We start from the raw sequence: 23,462 nt of genomic DNA on the forward strand, positions 1-23,462 counted from the left end.
ATAGAGCTTCTCATTACAAATAAAAAAACAAATAAGTTACTAACTAATCGAGATCGTTAGTCAGTCTTGACATTTTTAAATATTTTAAATTCTTAATAATTAATTCAAAACATAACTACTAGCATTATCAACTATACTTAGAAAAGTTTTGAGATCTTTTGACAATGTGGACATTTTAAGCAACTTTGTGATAGTTGTAAAAGCAATTATTAGCCCTGGATAAGCACAAGTAAACATTACATTTATTGCAATAAATTTTAGATCTAGAACTGCAACCTTCAAGACGACAGCAACGAGGAGATTGTATAGTATCATCAAACAGTGGTAGGTAGTGGTAGGTAGGTACACGGTTTTCAAGGTCAGACTCATCGAAGTCCGATACATTTCCGTCGCCGATGATTTCAGCCACCAAATCAGATGTTAAAAGCCCTAAACAAAACAAAACCATTCTTAGTAATACAATTTACATTTTTCACTTCCGTCCTGACACGCACAATCGTGCGTTATAACTTTCGGCACGAAAAAATACCTAAAATATAAGTATGAGGACTAATTCATGTACACTATACAAAAGTAGAACGTTTACTTTAATTAAAAAACAACGCAACAAACTTAAAATACACAAACAAAATAATTTCGTAAATACCTACTTTTGGTCCGGCCGTCCGTCAGGTACACGTCCATGCTCAACGCTCACCTCGCCGGCGACTGACCTCCACACTGGCTCCGCGAGTGTTTAAAGTGAATAATAATCGAACGCACGATCGATCGGTTCCGTATTGACGCGGCAAACTTGATTATTTTTAAAACTATATTTTTTTAAAGTTGAACGCACGATCGTATTAGCCTGTGCTGTAAGGGATACCTATAAATTTCGCTATATCGCTAATTGTTTCTCGATTAAATTAACCTAGGCCAATAACTTGCCTTGTTTGTTGAGGTAATCAGTCACTGCCCTGAAGGCGAAGGCCGTAAGAAAGAAGATTTATCACAAGTGCAGCAGATTGCGGATGAGAGCTGTGGACCGCAATATGCAGTTTGCTGCAACACTATTCGGTAGACACGCTGTGAAACTTGTCTACAACTGCATGTGCTTCATGACGCGAAATATGCCCTTTTCACAATCGTCAGACGGCCAGACAGACGGCCAGAGGAGTCTTAGTAATAGGGTCCCGTTTTTACCCTTTGGGTACGGAACCCTAAAAACCACGTAACGCCCTCATTCATTGTTCATTCATTTTTTATTGGCAAATAAGCATACGGTTCACCTGATGGTAAGCAGACAAGCCTATAGATGCTTGCAAATCTACCGGTATCTCATTAAACTTTTGGTATCCGGTTTCAAAATAATCCGATATACTTCAGTCATATCATAGAGACATAGATGATCATCGGATCGGATGACATACATCTAGAGAACAAATTAAAAAAAACCAAGACCAAGTGGTCGGCCACCGTAGGGCTTGGTCACTTGTTCTTTAGTGGGTCATTCTCAAAAAATATGTCTGCGGTCTAATTGCCGCGAATGAAAAAAAAGTCGTGGCAATTAGATGCAAGATGCAACCGCAGACATGTTCTCAGAGAATAACCCATGATGACATGCTTAATCGAATCAAAAATCGGAGCATTTTTCTTAAAATTTACGTATGCTTTAAAATATTTACTTAGGTACTTTAATCATTTACTATATTAAACCCTGGCCCCAGAATCGTACCCTGGTCGACCAGTGCGTGTAATAAAGGCAGTTCTTCTTATCAGCCCGTTGCAGGCTTTTGCATTATTCAGCGGCATATTTATAGCTTAATCTGTGCACTGGTTTTATTTATGCTAAAATGTTCTGCTCAAAATAACTTTATTAGCTAAAATAGAGCTTAACATTTGGTTATACGGTCGATTTTTGTTGTATATGTAACCTGATAAGGTCAGTTAGTTATTTCGCAGTACGAGTATGTACCGCCTTTGTAAGTACCGTTGTTGAATAGATTAAAACTAGTGGCTCTGTGAGCTGTAGATCTCGCGAGCATAGCTTAAGTGCTTAAAACTGAATAAATGTATGACGTATGAGTATGACCCGCCATTTTGAAAAATTTTCAACAACTGAATCAAAGGTAGATATAACTCCGTAATAGATGGATACAGTCTAAGGAAAAAACGTGCCTCGAAAATCAAGAAAATTCTCGTTCAGAGGGCGCTAGCTTTGGCCTTCTGCCGTATAGATGGCGTTGACGGTTTCGTTTGTTATTTAACAATTTCAACGCATATCAGTGAAAGAACATGGGTCAAAATCATAAAAATAATTAATGCAAATAAAAAAAATCATTTATCCATAAGTAAGAAAATATGACATTTTACTTTACAGTACCTATTGTATAAGAAAATACCAATTGTGTAAGAAAAGTACGATACATAGTTCTATGCTTTACAGTACCTATATATAAGAAGTGCCGATTAGTACATCACCTCACCACCTGCACACACGATCTCATACACCTACTTGTTGCTACGGAGGAGCGGGGCTTCCTGATACAGGTATAATATACTTAAAAGGAAGTCCCAACCTACTACCTTGTAATGTAACTTTTTATTAATGAAATAAAATATTTTCTTTTTAATTTTTTCATTTTCATCCATATTTAAATACATTTTATCGTATTTTTATAAATCTTCATTTTTAGTTTTAAGAGCCCGGTTACGATTTTAGTCGCAAAAATGTAAAGTTGATAGATTTCTTCTGTGAAATTGTACACCTTTTGTTACCTAATTGAAATAACAAGTACTGGTTTCTATTAGCACGACTTCTTATCTCTAGGTTTATCAGATCATTTTTTTTGAAAAAAGGCTTACTAAATTAGTAATGAATTTTTTTCTGATGGACGTTTAGGTAAACGCGTGTAAAGCACTGACTTTGATGCTCTTATTTGTAAATTTCGTAAAGTTTGGACTGCTAAAAATGGTAAATTTGTATAACACATATTCTGTACTCTAGGTTTATCAGATTACATTGTTGTTATATGACTTAGAGTTCGAGGAAATGAAAGTTAAACGAATTCAATTTTCTCCAGAAATGACCTCAAAACAAGTGACAATTTCTCCGAAAATCTACTTATTTTCGACGTAGATTGCATACTCAAATAATCTGCAATGTTTACTTAAACTGTTGCTGTACTTCATTTTATTTAAATTGCAACTTTTATTTTCTGACGATTTTTTAAAAACTTCCCCTTTTTCTGGCATAACATCGGTGACACGCGCTCGCGGCCTCAGTCCCGCGCGGGAGCTGGTAGAGGCAGGACGTTTGTTGATCGGCTCCGCACGTTGCATCGACGACGACGAAGTTATTTATCATTGTGTGCGTCGCTCGCCGTGTAAAAAGTTATATTTGTTTGCGTGTTTGGCTGTACTGTGTGCGTGTAAACTGCGACCAGAAACTTTAATCCTTGGGTTGTAAGTACTTGTTTATTACGCCTTCAAAAAAAAGGAGGTTCTCAGTTTGACCCGTATGTTTGTACGTATATGTATGTATGTTTGTTCGCGATTATCTCGCATTTGGCTGAACCGATTTTGATGCGGTTTTTAGAAAAGTGTTTGTTACATTCTGGAGAAGGTTTTAGTATACATAGAGCTAAGCTGATGCTGAACCCTGGCTGTACCTAGTGGAACGCAGGTTTAGTGCAACATAGGCAAACGCTGTTTTGGTCTGTCTTGATGAGCAATTAGGAGAGCAGTACCCAAGATGGAGCTGATGCTGAACCCTGGCTGTACCTAGTGGAAATCAGGTTTCGTGCAACATAGGCACACGCTGTTTTGGTCTTCCGACACGTCTTGATGAGCACTTGGGAGAGCAGTACCCAAGATAGAGCTGATGCTGAACCCTGGCTGTACCTAATGGAACGCAGGTTTGGTGCAACATAGGCACACGCTGTTTTGGTCTTCCGACACGTCTTGATGAGCAATTAGGAGAGCAGTACCCAAGATGGGGCTGATGCTGAACCCTGGCTGTACCTAGTGGAAATCAGGTTTCGTGTAACATAGGCACACGCTGTTTTGGTCTTCCGACACGTCTTGATGAGCACTTGGGAGAGCAGTACCCAAGATAGAGCTGATGCTGAACCCTGGCTGTACCTAATGGAACGCAGGTTTGGTGCAACATAGGCACACGCTGTTTTGGTCTTCCGACACGTCTTGATGAGCAATTAGGAGAGCAGTACCCAAGATGGAGCTGATGCTGAACCCTGGCTGTACCTAGTGGAAATCAGGTTTCGTGCAACATAGGCACACGCTGTTTTGGTTATTCGACACGTCTTGATGAGCAATTAGGAGAGCAGTACCCAAGATGGAGCTGATGCTGAACCCTGGTTGTACCTAGTGGAACGCAGGTTAGGTGCAACATAGGCACACGCTGTTTTGGTCTTCCGACACGTCTTGATGAGCAATTAGGAGAGCAGTACCCAAGATGGAGCTGATGCTGAACCCTGGCTGTACCTAGTGGAACGCAGGTTTGGTGCAACATAGGCACACGCTGTTTTGGTCTTCCGACACGTCTTGATGAGCAATTAGGAGAGCAGTACCCAAGATGGAGCTGATGCTGAACCCTGGCTGTACCTAGTGGAAATCAGGTTTCGTGCAACATAGGCACACGCTGTTTTGGTTATTCGACACGTCTTGATGAGCAATTAGGAGAGCAGTACCCAAGATGGAGCTGATGCTGAACCCTGGCTGTACCTAGTGGAACTCAGGTTTCGTGCAACATAGGCACACGCTGTTTTGGTCCTCCGACACGTCTTGATGAACACTTGGGAGAGCAGTACCCAAGATAGAGCTGATGCTGAACCCTGGCTGTACCTAGTGGAACTCAGGTTTGGTGCAATGTAGGCACACGCTGTTTTGGTCTTCTGACACGTCTTGATGAGCAAATGGGAGAGCAGTACCCAAGATAGAGCTGATGATGAACCCTGGCTGTACTTAGTGGAACTCAGGTTCATTTATTGTTATCAGAACTTCCACCCCCTTTTAACCCCCAGTACCTACTGCATGTTAAACGTGTGGTAGCTCTGGTCAGGTGCCTGCTTCATCTGGCAGTCCTCCAGGTGTTCCAGGTCTTGAAGAACTTAACCTGCCTACAGCATACTCTACCAACTTCAGATTAAAAGAGTTTTACCCCTGATCCGATGCGTCCAGCAGCACTCCAGGTGTTCCAGGTTTTGAGCTGTCTCCGTCATACACTACCCACAACACGTTGAGCGAGTGTTACCCACCCTTTGCCCTTGACCCTTTGCACTCAGCAGCACTCCAGGTGTTTCAGATCTGGAGCTTTCCCCATCATACACTACCAGCGGCACGTTGAGCGAGTGTTATCCGTTACCCCTGACCCTTTGTACTTAGCGAATGACGTAGTGAGTGTTGTGTGCAACCCATTATGTGACAAATGCCGTAAATGAGGGTAGTTTCTCGCCCCCCCTGCAGCCACCGGCGCCCGCGCCGAGTCATCGGGCGCGGAGGGCTGCGGCCCGCAGTCTGCGCCGGTCCGTCAGCGTCAGCTCCTGATGACACTCCTCGGTACGGAGTGAAACATGTCGAGCGTTTTTCGACTTAAAATACGATTCTTGTGAAATTTTATGAGCAGGTTCGAAGGTTAAATAGATTTATTTTGTCAATTCAGTCATAGAGTAACTTATACTAGAGCGGTACTGTCATAGTAAATTTTGTAACCCCAGTAAATTCACTGCCATCTGTCGACACACTTTAAGAGCCCGTAGTCGATTTGAAAACGCGCGAAGATACGACTTTTACACAGTAACCGAACGCCGGCCGCTGCTTGAAATAACGCGACCGCCTAAACAATATTGATACTTTCGCAACATTATGCGTCACTTTATAACTTTAATTAGGTTAAAATAAAACTTTCGGTAAATTTGATATAATCGTTTATTACAATTTACCTATGTATTCATATAATACATACAAATTATATAGCATGATGATAATGATTTGCACTAAGGCAATATCTTATATATATATATATATAATCATCTTACTCGCGTTATCCCAGCCTTCTTGCCACGGCTCATGGAAGTCTGCTGGGGTCCGCTTGGCAACTAATCCCAAGAATTGGCGTAGGCACTAGTTTTTACGAAAGCGACTGCGATCTGACTTTCCAACGTTCCAACCCAGAGGGGAAACTAGCCTTTTGTTGAAATTTGGTATACAGATAGTTTGAATCCCGGGGAAGGACATAGAATACTTTTTATTCAAGAACTCACCCTTTAAGGGGGTGGAAATTTGTATGGGGAATCAATAAACGCTGAACCGATTAAGATGAAATGAGGTATGGACATAGTTTGAGTCCTGGGGAAGGACATAGGATAGGTTTTACCCCAGAAACGGGGGGCAGGGGGGGGGTAATGGAAATTTGTATGGGATCCAATAAAACCGATTTGGATGGAATTTGATATTATGGAAATAGTCTTAATCGTTGGGAAGGGTGATAATAATTTTTATTTCCAAAGTCATCCTCTTCTCTTCTCCACTCTTCTAACACTCGCTCAACGTGTGGTTGGTTGTACGATGAATACTGCTCAAGACCTGGAACACCTGGAGTGCTTCTGGGTGCAAAGGGTCAGGGGTAACACTCGCTCAACGTGCCGCTGGTAGAGTATGATGGGGAAAACTCAAGACCTGGAACACCTGAAGTGCTGCTGGGTGCAAAGGGTCAGGGGTAACACTCGCTCAACATGCCGCTGGTAGTGTGTAGTGTACGATGGATACAGCTCAAGACCTGGAACACCTGGAATGCTTCTGGGTGCAAAGAGTCAGGGGTAACACTCGCTCAACGTGCTGCTGGTAGTGTATGATAGGGAAAGCTCCAGACGTGGAACACCTGGAGTGCTGCTGGGTACAAAGGGTCAGGGGTAACGGATAACACTCGCTCAACGTGCCGCTGGTAGTGTATGATGGGGAAAGCTCCAGATCTGAAACACCTGGAGTGCTGCTGAGTGCAAAGGGTCAAGGGCAAAGGGTGGGTAACACTCGCTCAACGTGTTGTGGGTAGTGTATGACGGAGACAGCTCAAAACCTGGAACACCTGGAGTGCTGCTGGACGCATCGGATCAGGGGTAAAACTCTTTTAATCTGAAGTTGGTAGAGTATGCTGTAGGCAGGTTAAGTTCTTCAAGACCTGGAACACCTGGAGGACTGCCAGATGAAGCAGGCACCTGACCAGAGCTACCACACGTTTAACATGCAGTAGGTACTGGGGGTTAAAAGGGGGTGGAAGTTCTGATAACAATAAATGAACCTGAGTTCCACTAAGTACAGCCAGGGTTCATCATCAGCTCTATCTTGGGTACTGCTCTCCCATTTGCTCATCAAGACGTGTCAGAAGACCAAAACAGCGTGTGCCTACATTGCACCAAACCTGAGTTCCACTAGGTACAGCCAGGGTTCAGCATCAGCTCTATCTTGGGTACTGCTCTCCCAAGTGTTCATCAAGACGTGTCGGAGGACCAAAACAGCGTGTGCCTAAGTTGCACGAAACCTGAGTTCCACTAGGTACAGCCAGGGTTCAGCATCAGCTCCATCTTGGGTACTGCTCTCCTAATTGCTCATCAAGACGTGTCGAATAACCAAAACAGCGTGTGCCTATGTTGCACGAAACCTGATTTCCACTAGGTACAGCCAGGGTTCAGCATCAGCTCCATCTTGGGTACTGCTCTCCTAATTGCTCATCAAGACGTGTCGGAAGACCAAAACAGCGTGTGCCTATGTTGCACCAAACCTGCGTTCCACTAGGTACAGCCAGGGTTCAGCATCAGCTCCATCTTGGGTACTGCTCTCCTAATTGCTCATCAAGACGTGTCGGAAGACCAAAACAGCGTGTGCCTATGTTGCACCTAACCTGCGTTCCACTAGGTACAACCAGGGTTCAGCATCAGCTCCATCTTGGGTACTGCTCTCCTAATTGCTCATCAAGACGTGTCGAATAACCAAAACAGCGTGTGCCTATGTTGCACGAAACCTGATTTCCACTAGGTACAGCCAGGGTTCAGCATCAGCTCCATCTTGGGTACTGCTCTCCTAATTGCTCATCAAGACGTGTCGGAAGACCAAAACAGCGTGTGCCTATGTTGCACCAAACCTGCGTTCCATTAGGTACAGCCAGGGTTCAGCATCAGCTCTATCTTGGGTACTGCTCTCCCAAGTGCTCATCAAGACGTGTCGGAAGACCAAAACAGCGTGTGCCTATGTTACACGAAACCTGATTTCCACTAGGTACAGCCAGGGTTCAGCATCAGCCCCATCTTGGGTACTGCTCTCCTAATTGCTCATCAAGACGTGTCGGAAGACCAAAACAGCGTGTGCCTATGTTGCACCAAACCTGCGTTCCATTAGGTACAGCCAGGGTTCAGCATCAGCTCTATCTTGGGTACTGCTCTCCCAAGTGCTCATCAAGACGTGTCGGAAGACCAAAACAGCGTGTGCCTATGTTGCACGAAACCTGATTTCCACTAGGTACAGCCAGGGTTCAGCATCAGCTCCATCTTGGGTACTGCTCTCCTAATTGCTCATCAAGACAGACCAAAACAGCGTTTGCCTATGTTGCACTAAACCTGCGTTCCACTAGGTACAGCCAGGGTTCAGCATCAGCTTAGCTCTATGTATACTAAAACCTTCTCCAGAATGTAACAAACACTTTTCTAAAAACCGCATCAAAATCGGTTCAGCCAAATGCGAGATAATCGCGAACAAACATACATACATATACGTACAAACATACGGGTCAAACTGAGAACCTCCTTTTTTTTGAAGGCGTAATAAACAAGTACTTACAACCCAAGGATTAAAGTTTCTGGTCGCAGTTTACACGCACACAGTACAGCCAAACACGCAAACAAATATAACTTTTTACACGGCGAGCGACGCACACAATGATAAATAACTTCGTCGTCGTCGATGCAACGTGCGGAGCCGATCAACAAACGTCCTGCCTCTACCAGCTCCCGCGCGGGACTGAGGCCGCGAGCGCGTGTCACCGATGTTATGCCAGAAAAAGGGGAAGTTTTTAAAAAATCGTCAGAAAATAAAAGTTGCAATTTAAATAAAATGAAGTACAGCAACAGTTTAAGTAAACATTGCAGATTATTTGAGTATGCAATCTACGTCGAAAATAAGTAGATTTTCGGAGAAATTGTCACTTGTTTTGAGGTCATTTCTGGAGAAAATTGAATTCGTTTAACTTTCATTTCCTCGAACTCTAAGTCATATAACAACAATGTAATCTGATAAACCTAGAGTACAGAATATGTGTTATACAAATTTACCATTTTTAGCAGTCCAAACTTTACGAAATTTACAAATAAGAGCATCAAAGTCAGTGCTTTACACGCGTTTACCTAAACGTCCATCAGAAAAAAATTCATTACTAATTTAGTAAGCCTTTTTTCAAAAAAAATGATCTGATAAACCTAGAGATAAGAAGTCGTGCTAATAGAAACCAGTACTTGTTATTTCAATTAGGTAACAAAAGGTGTACAATTTCACAGAAGAAATCTATCAACTTTACATTTTTGCGACTAAAATCGTAACCGGGCTCTTAAAGGCCGCCTTGAAAATGGAAATAATTTGCGTACAGGCTAATGGAATTATCACAAACATCCCAAAAGCATAGTTATTAATATTTAGTCTTTATAAGTCACTTTAACAGTGGAGTTGCATTTGTTAGCGCCACTTGCACCATTCCACTTAGCCGGAGTTAAACCGTTAAACCGCTAACCCAGTGTCAAATTGTACTGGTAACCATGGTAACTCCAGGTTTAACCGATTAACACCGAGTTAGTGGGATGGTGCAAGTGGCGCTTAGAAATATTCTGAAAAGGCTTGAAACAGATGAGTAACAACGCGTGATTTATATTTAGACGGCAACCATTTCACACACAAATGGATGACAACACGCGTGATTTATATTCAGACGGCAACCATTTCACACACAAATGAATGGCAACACGCGTGATTTATATTTAGACGGCAACCATTTCACATACAAATGGATGACAACACGCGTGATTTATATTTAGACGGCAACCATTTCACACACAAATGGATGACAACACGCGTGATTTATATTTAGACGGCAACCATTTCACACACAAATGGAGCTGGTAGAAAACAGTCCCTAGTGCTGGTGTATAAATCCGGGTAATAAGAGTCCCGTGCGGTACCACAGTCTTTTTTAGTGTCGTCTTCTCTTGAACTCCACCATTTTTCATAAAATACACTGTCAAACTTTTAACCTGACAACAAAATAAAAATCATAGGTTTCAACCAGCCAAAAATATAATTACTTGTGTTACCTATTTGTTAACAAGCTTTAGGATGATTCACGAACATCCGGATTTCATTATAAAATTATTGGTTAATGACTGTATGTTTCTCTTTCTTTAATAGTTAAATATGCTGTTTGAGTTTTAGGTACCTTTACACAACAAAATTATTTAACTGCATCTAAATATACAAAATTCCGTTACTGTCAGCCTATGCAAAGCCATAACCGTTGAAGATAGGATTTTGTAATTTTAAACACAATTTCCAGAATAATATATTCTTACTTTATGTTATAGAGCTAAACAAAATAAATATAAATATTAAATATTATATAGGGACATTCTTACACAAATTGACCAAGTCCCACAGTAAGCTCAAGAAGGCTTGTGTTGTGGGTACTCAGTTAACGATATATTTAATTGGCTTTCATTTAATACCCCACACGTGTATGTGCAATGCATAGTTTGGGTGCAATATGCAATATTGGGCGGGGCACATTGCTCGCAGAACTGATGGCCGGTGGGGCCGGAAGGTTCTGGAGTGGCGTCCGCGTACCGGAATACGAACTGCCGGTAGGCCTCCGACGAGATGGAGCGACGACCTGGTGAAGGTCGCGGTTATTCGGTGGATGCGAGCGGCACAGGATCGGTCGGAGTGGCGAGCCTTGGGGGAGGCCTATGTCCAGCAGAGGACGTCTATCGGCTGACATGATGATGATGCAATATTCGCAACGAGGCGGGAGGGAGTCAGAATCAGTCAGACCTTGATTTGAGCCTAGCTCGTTTTAGGGATAGATATAGCGATTTCTAATAAAAATTCACGGAGGTACACTGAAGGTACACTATAAAATACATACCTTTCGCGTGATATATTGCAAGATTTCATAAATTTTTTTGTTAAATATCTCGTTTTAGGGAGAACTGGTTTTTATTAAAGCTACACTGAGGTACAGTGAAGTTGCAATAAAATTCCTTTCATTCCAACACTTCACTCTTCCTCACTCACTCCTCCTCTTCCCCACTTTCCCCAGTCACTTGTTTCCTTCCAGAAGGAAGGTTGAAATCGCCGAGGTCGGCACGCCATTCAGACGCTCACGAACGTGTTTGGCCCTTCATAACAATTATTTAATTAAACAAAAAAATTGTTTATTCTAGGTATTTAATTATTTTATTTCTCCTATTTAATTATTATGTGTAGGTACAAACTCTGTGGTAGGTAGGTACCTACTATCATATTTTTATTATTGCTATATACTATCCTATACTATCAGTAGGTAAGTACCTATCTAGTTTCATCGTGTGCTATATTCAGCAGTGTCCGAGTTTAGCAAGAAATAATAATATTGAAGCTAATAATCTGTACATTTAAACGATCAATTTTTCTGCCCGTTTTCAGACTAATTATATTAGAATACTAACTGTGGCAAACTGTGGACATGTGGCATATCAAAGGCATGAAATATGTATGACAATGACAGTTCCATTGGGTTATGTAATACCAAAGATAGATATAACTCCGTAATAGATGGATACAGTCTAAGGAAAAAACGTGCCTCGAAAATCACGAAAATTTGACTCTCGATCAGATGGCGCCACTAGTTTTGGCCTACACTCGTATAGAGGGCGTTGACTGTTTCGTTTGTTATTTATAATTTTAACGCATACCAGTGAAAGAACATGAGTCAAAATCATATAAAAATAATTAATGCAAATAAAACAATCATTTATCTATATTTAAATACATTTTATCGTATTTTTATAAATCTTCATTTTTAGTTTTAAAGTGTGTCGACAGATGGCAGTGAATTTACTGGGGTTACAAAATTTACTATGACAGTACCGCTCTAGTATAAGTTACTCTATGGTAATACCTACCTATCGAATCCCATGTCCGATGTAGTTGGAAAGGTATTAAATGTTGTTAAGTGCGGTCTGAGGGACAGAAATGTGTGATGTACATACTAGATTTGGCTGTTTATTTTTTTTAACTTTGTTAATTAAGTGATGTTTTATGGGGCGACATATTCGTTCACTCGAAAAAGCCCTTTAATAAAGATAAAAAAAAAAAAAATGAAATATGTAATCTCTATTTGTGTATGTTTCTAATAAATAAGGAAAGAAACAGAGACAGCGAGAGAGAAAAAGAGCTTATCCTACCTGCAAACCATACACGAGGTTTTATTTAAAACTAGCTTCTGCCCGCGACTTCGTCTGCGTAGAATTAGTATTTTGGGTAGCTTCTTTTCTTATCCAATCTGCTTTTTATTGATTTCCTATACCAACATTACCAACTTCCTTATATTCTTATTTGAAAGACAATTCTAACTTCTAACGCCTTGATAAAATGTAAAGGCAATGATTCAATTTGAGCATAATAGTTACATCATTGTCAGGCGAGCCATCAATTATCTCACTTTCGGAGTGGAAGTGAGATAATTTTCACCCTTTTGAGAGATGATTTCCGGGAAAAAAAAAACTATCATATGTCCTTCCCCGGGACTCAAACTATCTCTATGTCAAATTTCAAATAAATCGGTTCAGCGGTTTAAGCGTGAAGAGGCACACAGACAGACAGATAGACAGACTTTCGCATTTATAATATTACTAGATTTTGCCCGCGACTTCGTCTGCGTGGACTTAGTAACCGCAGCTAGAGTAAGAATAGCGCCTGGAAAAATTCTCATAGCAATCTAAATTTAAGCATATTATGCACTGCACACAAATTAGCAGGCACTTCGATAATTATCTCAATTCCACCCCGCTTTTTACTTTCTTAAGGGATGATTTTCGGGATAAAAACTATCCTATGTCCTTCTCAGGGACTCAACCTATCTCTACGCCAAATTTCACCTAAATCGGTTCAGCGGTTTAAGCGTGAAGAGGGAACAAAAGACAGAAAGACAGACTCGCATTTATAATATTAGTATGGATTTCATCTAAATCGGTTCAGCGGTTTAAGCGTGAAGAGGGAACACACAGACAGACAGACAGACTTTCGCATTTATAATATTAGTATGGATAAGTATAAATATATAAGTATGGACATAGAGTAACTTATACTAGAGCGGTACTGTCATAGTAAATTTTGTAACCCCAGTAAATTCACTGCCATCTGTCGACACACTTTAAAACTAAAAATGAAGATTTATAAAAATACGATAAAATGTATTTAAATATAGATAAATGATTGTTTTATTTGCATTAATTATTTTTATATGATTTTGACTCATGTTCTTTCACTGGTATGCGTTAAAATTATAAATAACAAACGAAACAGTCAACGCCCTCTATACGAGTGTAGGCCAAAACTAGTGGCGCCATCTGATCGAGAGTCAAATTTTCGTGATTTTCGAGGCACGTTTTTTCCTTAGACTGTATCCATCTATTACGGAGTTATATCTATCTTTGGTATGGATTAAGATTTCATGAAATTGATTAATCCGCCATCTATACTCATAAGTCTGAACTGCTTCTTTATCCTTTATTACTACAGTACGCTGCCATCTGGACGACAGCGATCGAAACTGTTACTCCACTCAAAAGTTCTCTCTGGTTGTAGCCTAACGTTTCGGATGGTCTCCATAAGATGGCGCTAGTAGTAATGATTTAAAACATATCCAAGCTTTAGTCTACAGCATAGAGTAACTTATACGTCTACAGTTATGAATTGACCCTTATAAAAGATAGATATAACTCCGTAATAGAAGAAAATTTAATTCTCGCTCAGAGGGCGCTACTAGTTTTGGCCTACAGTCGTATAGATGGCGTTGACGGTTTCGTTTGTTATTTAACAATTTTAACGCATATCAGTGAAAGAACGGGTCAAAATCATAAAAATACTTAATGCAAATAAAAAAAATCATTTATCTATATTTAAATACTTTCTATCGTATTTTTATAAATCTTCATTTTTAGTTTTAAAGTGTGTCGACAGATGGCAGTGAATTTACTGGGGTTACAAAATTTACTATGACAGTACCGCTCTAGTATAAGTTACTCTATGCCCTTATACATGTGACACTAAGGGCAAGTTGCACCAACTACAATTAACAGACTGATCAACGTTAAGCAGCAGAGAACTATGAAACTTCCCACACAATATTTTAGCGAACGCTAAAACGGTGACAGACGGTTTGGTGCAACCCGATTTTCATTTTTCATTCAAAAGGTACTTAAATACAAAACACAGTACGTAGCGGCCCCCTTTTTAAGGCCCAGTGGCGCTAGTGAGCAAGTTGATGGGCTCTTACGTTAGAAAAGGTAATAGGGTAGGGGTCGAACGAATTTACCTATAGACATAGTATAGTAGTTATAGACATGAAACCGAGCGACCAGGGGTAAGAGAAAGACATATTTATGTATTGACAGGTTAATAATTTTTTTCTTTCACTCATAAATTTCTGTATTTCGCCATCGCCTCCTACCTAGCTATGCTGCCATAACCCGAACATGAAAAAAAAACCCGGTCGGTGATAAGGACAAAGCATGGCACTATTTTCTCTTTCTTCTTATAGGAATCGCAATAAGACTATCTTTCTCTATCAAAGAGTGTCAGGCCCTTGGATTTACCCGAGTTTGAAGAGCGACACATGTATCGAGATGACAGTTGCTACGAAAGGTAACTATTTCCATACAGATGTACCTAAAGCCTGACCAGAAATATATGATCATTGTCAAGAGGGCGCTGTTATTCTCATGTAAAGGGTGACAGTTCAGTATAGTATGAAAAAATTAGTTCCAGTGAAATTCCGCAACATGGCGCGTGATCATATATTCCCGGGCAGGCTTTAGTGCATAATTCTTTTCCTTCGTATTTTCTCGGAAACGTTCGTATTTGTCATGCTGCTTCAGTCAACGTCAATACTTTTTGTAACGAGACTGACTGAAATAGCAAGACACGTTCATACGTTTCCGTGAAAATACGATGGAAAATAATTATGCACTACATCTGTACATTAATTAAGTTTCAATTGGCGTTTTCTACTAACGGTTTTCAACTTGGTTAGGCCCCTTCTGGATCATGCCGACGACAAAATTCCACTCCTTAGCAGTTTGCACCAAAAACAACAATTTCTTCGAGTTTTTTATGTCCATCCATATTATACAATAGGTACATAAATTCACAGCGAAAAGAAAAGCGCGCTTTGCGTATTTTTCCTACTTTGGAAAAGTTTGTCAAACCTTTTTCTCCATTCGTAATGTTCGGAGATTTAACCTTATTTATATGCATTTATGCGAATAATTCAATACTGTATGAATTTTTCTTTCGTTAAGCCAACTGAGCTGTCGAAGTACTTATCTTTTGAGTTTATTTAAAGATACGAACATGTCAATTCGAACGAGCACCTGACATCATAGCATTAAATGACAGCTAACTGATACGATTCCAATATGATACAAATATGGGTTTGATGTCAGGATTGTCAGGTGCACGTTTGAAGTGGCCTGTAAGTGTGTATACACAATACATATTCATGTTGTTAGGATAAGAATAAACTCCAAAGAAATACCTATGCACGAGGTTCTCAATCAGACATTTTTAACCTATTTATCTTAAAATTATGAAGAAGAGTTTTATGTTCTCACAATGAGCCATTTCATTTGATATATAACCTTTTTTGTCATTGTCTCATTTCAGTTGTGACAGACAGACAAACAAACAAATAAACAAACGTGTGTAATACACAAAAATCAAACTGAAAACCCAGAAATTGCTAAAATTTTCAAGTATGTACTTAAATTCGAAGAATATTAGTCAAGGGATAGGCAGTATTTACAATAAGAGTATCTGCCAGGGACACAGCGTACCTACACGCTGAAAAAGTTATGTGGAAACCAGGATCAAAAATAATTTCATACAACCTCCAGTCTCTATATCTATTTATTTATTTTAATGACTGTGAGAGCTTAAATACATTAACATAATACACTAAACGTTATTACTTACTAGTTGAATTATATTAAATTAAAATAATAACCTAGACACTAAAACGGTAACAGTAAATGCGGCACAAGCGAGGTTTTGCTGTGCACTTCCTGGCATATGATCAGAAATTTGGTCTCTCAGAGCATCAGGCTTGGCTTCGTCTGCTGCCATTTCACGTTCATCATAAGCCTTTTTCTCTGGCTTAGCAGATACTGTAGCCAGACGACTAGTAGTATACAGATTCGGCTTACTAACGGAAACATCAGTAGGTTTCACAATCTTCTTTCTGGTTTCAGTGACTGCTTCCTTCCTTGCGTGAGAATCGAGCAATTCATTGTTGAGGATCGTATTTACTTTGGATTCAGTAGCGATACGTTTGTTTTCATGGCTAGCATCTTTGGCTGGTATCATTGGCTGTATAGCAGTATCATTGGTACAGTTCATCAATATCCTCAAATCGATATAGAAAAGCTTTCCATTCAACTGTGTATCGTCATAGTACTCATAATCGCCGTTCTGACTAGGTTCTTCTTCAATGGCTTGACTTTTTTCCACGTCTGTGGCTTTGGCGTATAATTGACTAACTTTGGCGTCTGGCGTACATTTGAGGTTCTCTAAAGCTATTTCGAGATTTTTGTTTTGTGTTTTGTTCAGCAGTATTGTGAACCACTCCAACCGGCAGTCGCAGAGAAAGTTGTTTCCTGTAAAAGAAAAAAAAAACATTAAAACTTAAGTGCGTTATAGTTTTAACGAATGTTTGGAAAAGTGGGGTTTTTAATACGCTAAACTGCCTAAGTATAGCAAACAAATACTGCCAAAAAAATTTTGCTGGCTAGGCCAGTTTAAAATATGGCGGAAAACTCTAAAAATGGTCCCATGTCATCATGTAACTTGGTTTTGTCTTATTTGATCAATTTGAAATATTATTATTTGTGGTATGAAAACTTAATATTTTGCTCATTATAGAAATTAAGCATTGGCAAGAAAAGCTGTCGACTGGTGCCTTTACACTAAATAAGTACTTATACTCGTACATAGTTACTATTACTTAACTTATAATAAAAAATGTGATTACAAATCTACTGAACGATTAATGATAACATCGGTCTCACCTTCTACATCCAGAGAGCTGGTTACGCCATAGAAGTTACTTAGAATTGGCGCCATGACCTTAACATTCAGTTCTTGCAACTGATTATCCCTTAGACTCAATGACGTCAGGTCTTTTAATACTTCGAAGATTCTCACACTGTCAATGCTAGTCAACTTATTATTAGCTAAAGTGAGTGAATGCAGTTTTTCAAGTCCATTAAAAGCTTTGTCATCAAGCATTTGAATTTTGTTTCCTTCTAAATTTAAGGAACGTAGATTTTTTAGGGGCAAAAAGGTGTTGTCTCCAATAACTTCCAAACTATTGCCACTTAAGTCCAATATTTCTAAGTTGCTCAGACCAGAAAATGTTTCATTGTTCAAACTGAACAGTAAATTGTTATCGATCTCCAATAGTCTCAGATTGTTCAAATTCAGGAATGCTTTATCGTGGATAGTAGTGATCATATTGGTCGTCAAGTACAACTTTTGGAGATTCGGCAGGTCGACAAAGACGTCCCTATAGATTTCAGCAATGTTATTCTTGTCTAATACAATTTTTGTCAACTTCTTGAGATGGGCAAACGCTTTTACCTCCAAAACTTCAATCTTATTATCTTTTATGTAGATTTCTTTTAATTCTGTCAAATTGCCAAATGCATAACTCTCAATTTTTTGTATATTGTTATATTTAACATCTATCTTGGTCAGGGCATTGGTTTTCTGCAAACCTTTAGTGGGGATATATTTGATTGTTTTTCCTCTCGCATTTGATAGGCTCAGTTTTTTGATGCTTTTCAAAATGGAGAACTGGTCCCATGCTGGGTCATCGGGGTAGATGTTGTCAGTAGTTACATAGCAATCTGCGCTTTGGATCAATTGGTTTGCTTGATCCTTGTCACAGAGGCACTGGATCTTAAATGTGTTATTATAGTCAACATCGCAGATAGTGCGGTCCCTTTTAGTAAAAATTTCTGCTGCGAAGCTGGATGAGATGTAAAGAAGTGCCAATATTATCCGAACAGCCATTGTATCGTCGGTCTTCTGTCTCCTTTTAACCTGAAATGAAAATAAACTCTTATTAATTATGTGTGAGTTGTAACTTTATTAAGTAATAGCTTCTTCCCGCGACTTCGTTCTCGTGGGATGATGATGATTGATAAAAAATATTCTATGTCCTTTCTCAGGCCTCAAACTATCTCCGTACTAAATTTTATTTAAATCGGTACAGCGGTTTAAGCGTGAAGAGGTAACAGACAGACAGACAGAGTTATTTTCGCATTTTAGTTAGTAACGAAAGAGTCATGTTATTAATGAAGAAAAAGGTGGAAGTCGTAACAACTATTAAAGGAAGGAAAGCTTCATATTTCGGACATATATATAGAAACTCAAAATACGACGACGATTATTGAAGGGAAAATTGAAGGGAAACGAGGACGTGGCAGAAGGAGAATATCATGGACAAGGAACATTTAGAGACTGGTTAGACGTGGACAGTACAGAAAAACTAATTCGCATGACTACGGATAGAACGGCATATAGGCATAAGGTCGCCAACCTCTGGGATGGAGAAGGCACTTGAAGAAGAAGAAGGGATAACTTCGGCTTTCAAAATTGTTATCGTTTATATTTGACATCAGGTTTCTATAAGTATACAGGCGTGAAATATCAAAATATGAATAGGCATTGAATAACTGAGATTTTAAAGGTAGAACGTCACTCCTGTTTTTAACATAAATTCACCAGTGTATTTTGCAAGCGCATGATTCAGAGTAGCAAAAATATTTAGCATCACAACAGTATATAAAATATTAGATCACTCGGCATACAAGTCACGTCTTATACTCATTGCCAAGCTAATGAAAGCACTGAATATTTCTGTGAATAATTAGTTTGAACAGTACCCCGCTTAATCAAGTTACCTATTTTGCAAAATAATTCACTTACAGTAACAGAAAGTAGAAGGAGTAGATCATGATACCCCTCTGTTTATATAAAACATATGTTTCTTTAAGGTCATTGCGGCAAAATGCGTCTGCGGAAAATTCCGTATACACTAGCGTATTTTGCTTTTTTTTAATAATAAATAATAAAATTCTTTATTTCAGGCCTGATTGCCCATAGATTGTTAGTTATATACAGACTTATAATATTAGAGTTAGTACATCTTAACCTAGGTATTACAGTTTTATTTATTTATTTATTTGGGGTCCCGGTAAACAGGACGATGAGCCGACGCCCAGTGGCTAAAAAACGGACAATCCCACCTCTCGGCTATATCTACCAGCAAGCTGTTGGTGCTACCCCGCAGGCGATACATTTGAGAGGCGATTCTTTTTCTCATTATGGCATGAAAATCGTCCATTCGTGCTTGTGCAAACATGCCTGATGCACTGCAAAAGCGTTGTAGCCCCAACAGCATCCTGAAGCCGTTATTGAACTGGACACGCAGAGCACTGTAAGCACGCTTCGTATAATTGATCCACAGGCCGCACGTGTAGAATGATTGGCAATACGACATGAACAATGTTTTCTTAACCTCCACTGTACAACGCGCAAACCTGCGAATCAACATATTAGCTCTTACTGCCAGTGCCCTGCGTTCCCTCTCTATATCCGCATCGTCCTTTAGATCCTCGGTGATTACATGTCCCAGGTATTTAAAACTGGATACTCTGTTCAAGGCCACGCCGCCGAGTGTCACCGGCTCAACTATTGGTAGGGTCTTGTTACCAGCTCGGAAGATGAGTATCTCACTTTTTTTAATATTATAGATGAGCCCGTGAGACTCCGCATACGTGTCACACACCTTTAACAATTTGTTCATAGCACTGATCGACGGGCTCAACAGCACCATGTCGTCAGCGTAACTTATGTTATTTACCATTTTACCACCGATCGAACAGCCAACCATGGTGCTGCTGAGCTCGACAATCAGCTGGTTAACATAAATGTTAAACAGTAGTGGAGATGTAAGTCCCCCTTGCCTTACTCCACACTGAGCTCTATAACCATCCGATACCGACATCCCCCACCTCACAAAATTATACTGATTGTTGTACCAATATTTTAACAGTCTTATCAGTTCTTGAGGAAGACCCGCCTTCTGCAGCTTCTCCCATAGTTTTTCATATGACACTAGGTCGAAGGCCTTCGAAAGATCGAGAAAAGCAGCGCACACGGGGGTTCTCCTGTCAGTGTAGTACCTGACGGTGTGCTTCAGAACCAGAATAGCACTCTCAGTAGACAGACCAGCACGAAAACCGAATTGTCTATCATCTAACACTGCGTATCTACTGAGGTGACGCTCAAGCACACCGTTGTGTTTAAACCGTAGGAAACAAAGCCTATCTGCTTTTGACTGGTGAAACTAAATTCAATCGCCGCGTTTTCGATGAAGTTAACAATCGTGTACGGAATTTCCCGTAAACGGATTTTTCACCACACCAGTAGGCCGAGCACGTGATTGGCGTGACTATCCGTATTTTACTAACTGTATTAATTAAAGAGGGACGGGTAGTCTATGTCGCGGCGAGATACTCTCGCGTCAATCATGCGCTAGCCCGGCAGCGTAAAGGCTCTATTGATTGTTCAAAAACTAATGAGAAAGTTGCAATTTATCCACATGTGAGGCAAAGTAGTCAAATGCAAATTTTGAGTTGTTTCTATAATCGACTTTTAAAAGATTATTTTGAATGATAAATGTGGTATTTTCTATAAAAAGGGACCTTATTGTCGATGGCGCTTACGCCATTATAAACGATGTTCCGATATAAATACAATGCCCCACGACGCTGTGCGGCGTAAGCGCCATCGACAATAAGGTCCCTTTTCATAGAAAATGCCCCAAATATTTGATAAGTAACATACATTTCGAATTGGTTTTGTTTGACATTTTGCAGTTAGTATTTTCCTTGTGTGGCGAAAAATTTTGTGTTACAATCGGTGGCAAAATTTGTTTAACCCTCGTGCCTTCAAACCCTCGCAACGCTAGATTCCATTTTTCGAACCAATCTCGCTTGCTCGGGTATCAATTAGCACGAAAGGTTAAACAACAACTTTGCCTCCTTGTAAAAAAAATAACTATTGCCGTATTGACCTTACCTAATTTTACAGGTCACTAACAAGACGTGATCTCGAAATAACTTTTACAGACAGGTACTGATACCTACCTAAGAATACCTACAAGACCTACATTAAGGATTAGGTGCCTACATTAATATCAAGTAACTTTGGGCTCATGTTTAATTTATATCTCCTTCGCAGGTAAGAAAGAAAGAAAGAAGAAAGAAAAAGCATTTATTAGCACAACATAACAAGACTAAAACTAGAAATAATTAAACAGAATGAGGTTGCGCTAAATGGTCCTTACTCAGCTTGGTGTCACGGTGTGAGCCAACATGGCACACTCCGCGACGCTGATTTTCAGTAAGGCCCAGTAGATGGACTAGTAAACACTACATACTTATGAATTTGATCTCACAGTATCAAAGATTATGGAGTTTTAATACCTTTCTACGTCGTCAAAACTTAATAGTCCATGGGCCAGCAAAGATATCGGTATAATTTGGTACCCCCAAATTATACTATTTTCCAAATTTTGACTAGCTGGCCCATGGACTATAAGCACTAAGTTATTAGTTTTAATTTTTGGTGCCTTTCAAAATCTTTTTTTTTACTAGAATAAGGTGTTTGTTAAATAATCAAAGTTTTTTCAGGCAAGGCAATGTTGAGTAAAGATAAAGATAAATATATTTTATTGTGTAAATAAAGGTGCTAAACTACTTACATTGTTTTTTTACTTATATATGGTACAAAACCAACAAGCAAGGAAGTGTCATCTGACCCCCGTACTAGTGTGAACTGTATCACGGTGGTGGGTCAGGATTTCCATTTATAATTAACATGTGTATTAGTTTGCTGCATTATTTATATTTTGTATTACAAGATAATATTAATAGAAACTTAATATGTAACATGACGACAGGGTAAACAAATGATGAATAGTGAAAAAATTTGTTAGCATATGAACAGCGGCCGTTGCCGGGCCGTCTTAAGTAAGTTTTCGGTACTCAGCAATGGGTTTATAACGGTGACATAGTAGCAACAGAATTAGCAACATAATGGATGTATCGGGAATAGCCACGCGTCACATATGTGAGTTCGTTCAGTAGATTTATTGGTACCATAGAGTAACTTATACTAGAGCGGTACTGTCATAGTAAATTTTGTAACCCCAGTAAATTCACTGCCATCTGTCGACACACTTTAAAACTAAAAATTAAGATTTACAAAAATACGATAGAATGTATTTAAATATAGATAAATGATTTTTTTAATTTGCATTAATTATTTTTATGATTTTGACCCATGTTCTTTCACTGATATGCGTTAAAATTGTTAAATAACAAACGAAACCGTCAACGCCATCTATACGACTGTAGGCCAAAACTAGTAGCGCCCTCTGAACGAGAATCAAATTTTCTTGATTTTCGAGGCACGTTTTTTTCTTAGACTGTATCCATCTATTACGGAGTTATATCTATCTTTGTTGGTACTCGTGATTGGTACTCACGTCTCAAGTAACAAGAAAACACTGATGCAATTGTATTTTAGGAAATGAGGTGCAAGGTCGTATTTAAAGAAGAACGACTCATAGACGTGAAGAGGATAGTAGATGAAGATGAGTCTACATTTTCCTTCCTGGATATTCATAAATAAATAAATAGATATTGTAACTAGACGCACTAGCTGAACTAGTTAATTTATAAAACTAGCGTCCCGCCCCGTCGTCGCACGGGTAGTTCAACTAATTTGAGCAGAATCTTTACAGGTTATACATATGAACCTTCCTCTTGAATCGCTCTATCTATTGGGGAAAATCGCATCAAGGTCCGTTGCGTGGTTTTGAGGATCTGGGCATACATAGGGACGGACATACAGACAGCGGAAGGCGACTTTGGTTTATACTAGGATGATCGACACAGCTGATCAGTCTATAATATTTTCATAAACTTAAAATCTTGATTATTAAGTACCAATGATACATATAATATAATACATGAAAGTAAATACGTATGCATTCAGTAAATCAATATGTAAATAAAAGCAAAAGTGTTCTCACGCCAAAT

At 39.5% G+C, this 23,462-nt stretch overlaps 1 protein-coding gene and 2 long non-coding RNA genes across 3 annotated transcripts in view; 1 reads left to right on the forward strand and 2 right to left on the reverse strand.

The window, feature by feature from the left end:
• LOC134747790 (uncharacterized) overlaps nucleotides 1-23,462 on the reverse strand; it is a 302,451-nt gene that overhangs the window by 29,850 nt on the left and 249,139 nt on the right. The gene's annotated exons all lie outside the window — the stretch shown is intronic.
• Nucleotides 1-23,462, forward strand: part of LOC134747789 (uncharacterized) — a 106,047-nt gene that overhangs the window by 29,774 nt on the left and 52,811 nt on the right. The window lies entirely within an intron of this gene.
• The window catches only part of LOC134747769 (connectin-like), a 138,094-nt gene continuing 130,813 nt past the window's right edge, over nucleotides 16,182-23,462 (reverse strand). Inside the window, exons 2-3 of the mRNA XM_063682405.1 lie at nucleotides 17,355-18,390; nucleotides 16,182-16,943 (exon numbers count right to left, since the gene is read on the reverse strand). Of these exons, the coding sequence (XP_063538475.1) occupies nucleotides 16,282-16,943; nucleotides 17,355-18,360 (1,668 nt within the window). The 5' untranslated portion in view covers nucleotides 18,361-18,390 and the 3' untranslated portion in view covers nucleotides 16,182-16,281. The remainder of the gene's footprint in view (nucleotides 16,944-17,354; nucleotides 18,391-23,462) is intronic.

This window comes from Cydia strobilella, chromosome 15, assembly GCF_947568885.1.
Source record: "Cydia strobilella chromosome 15, ilCydStro3.1, whole genome shotgun sequence".
NCBI classification, from domain to species: domain Eukaryota; kingdom Metazoa; phylum Arthropoda; class Insecta; order Lepidoptera; family Tortricidae; genus Cydia; species Cydia strobilella.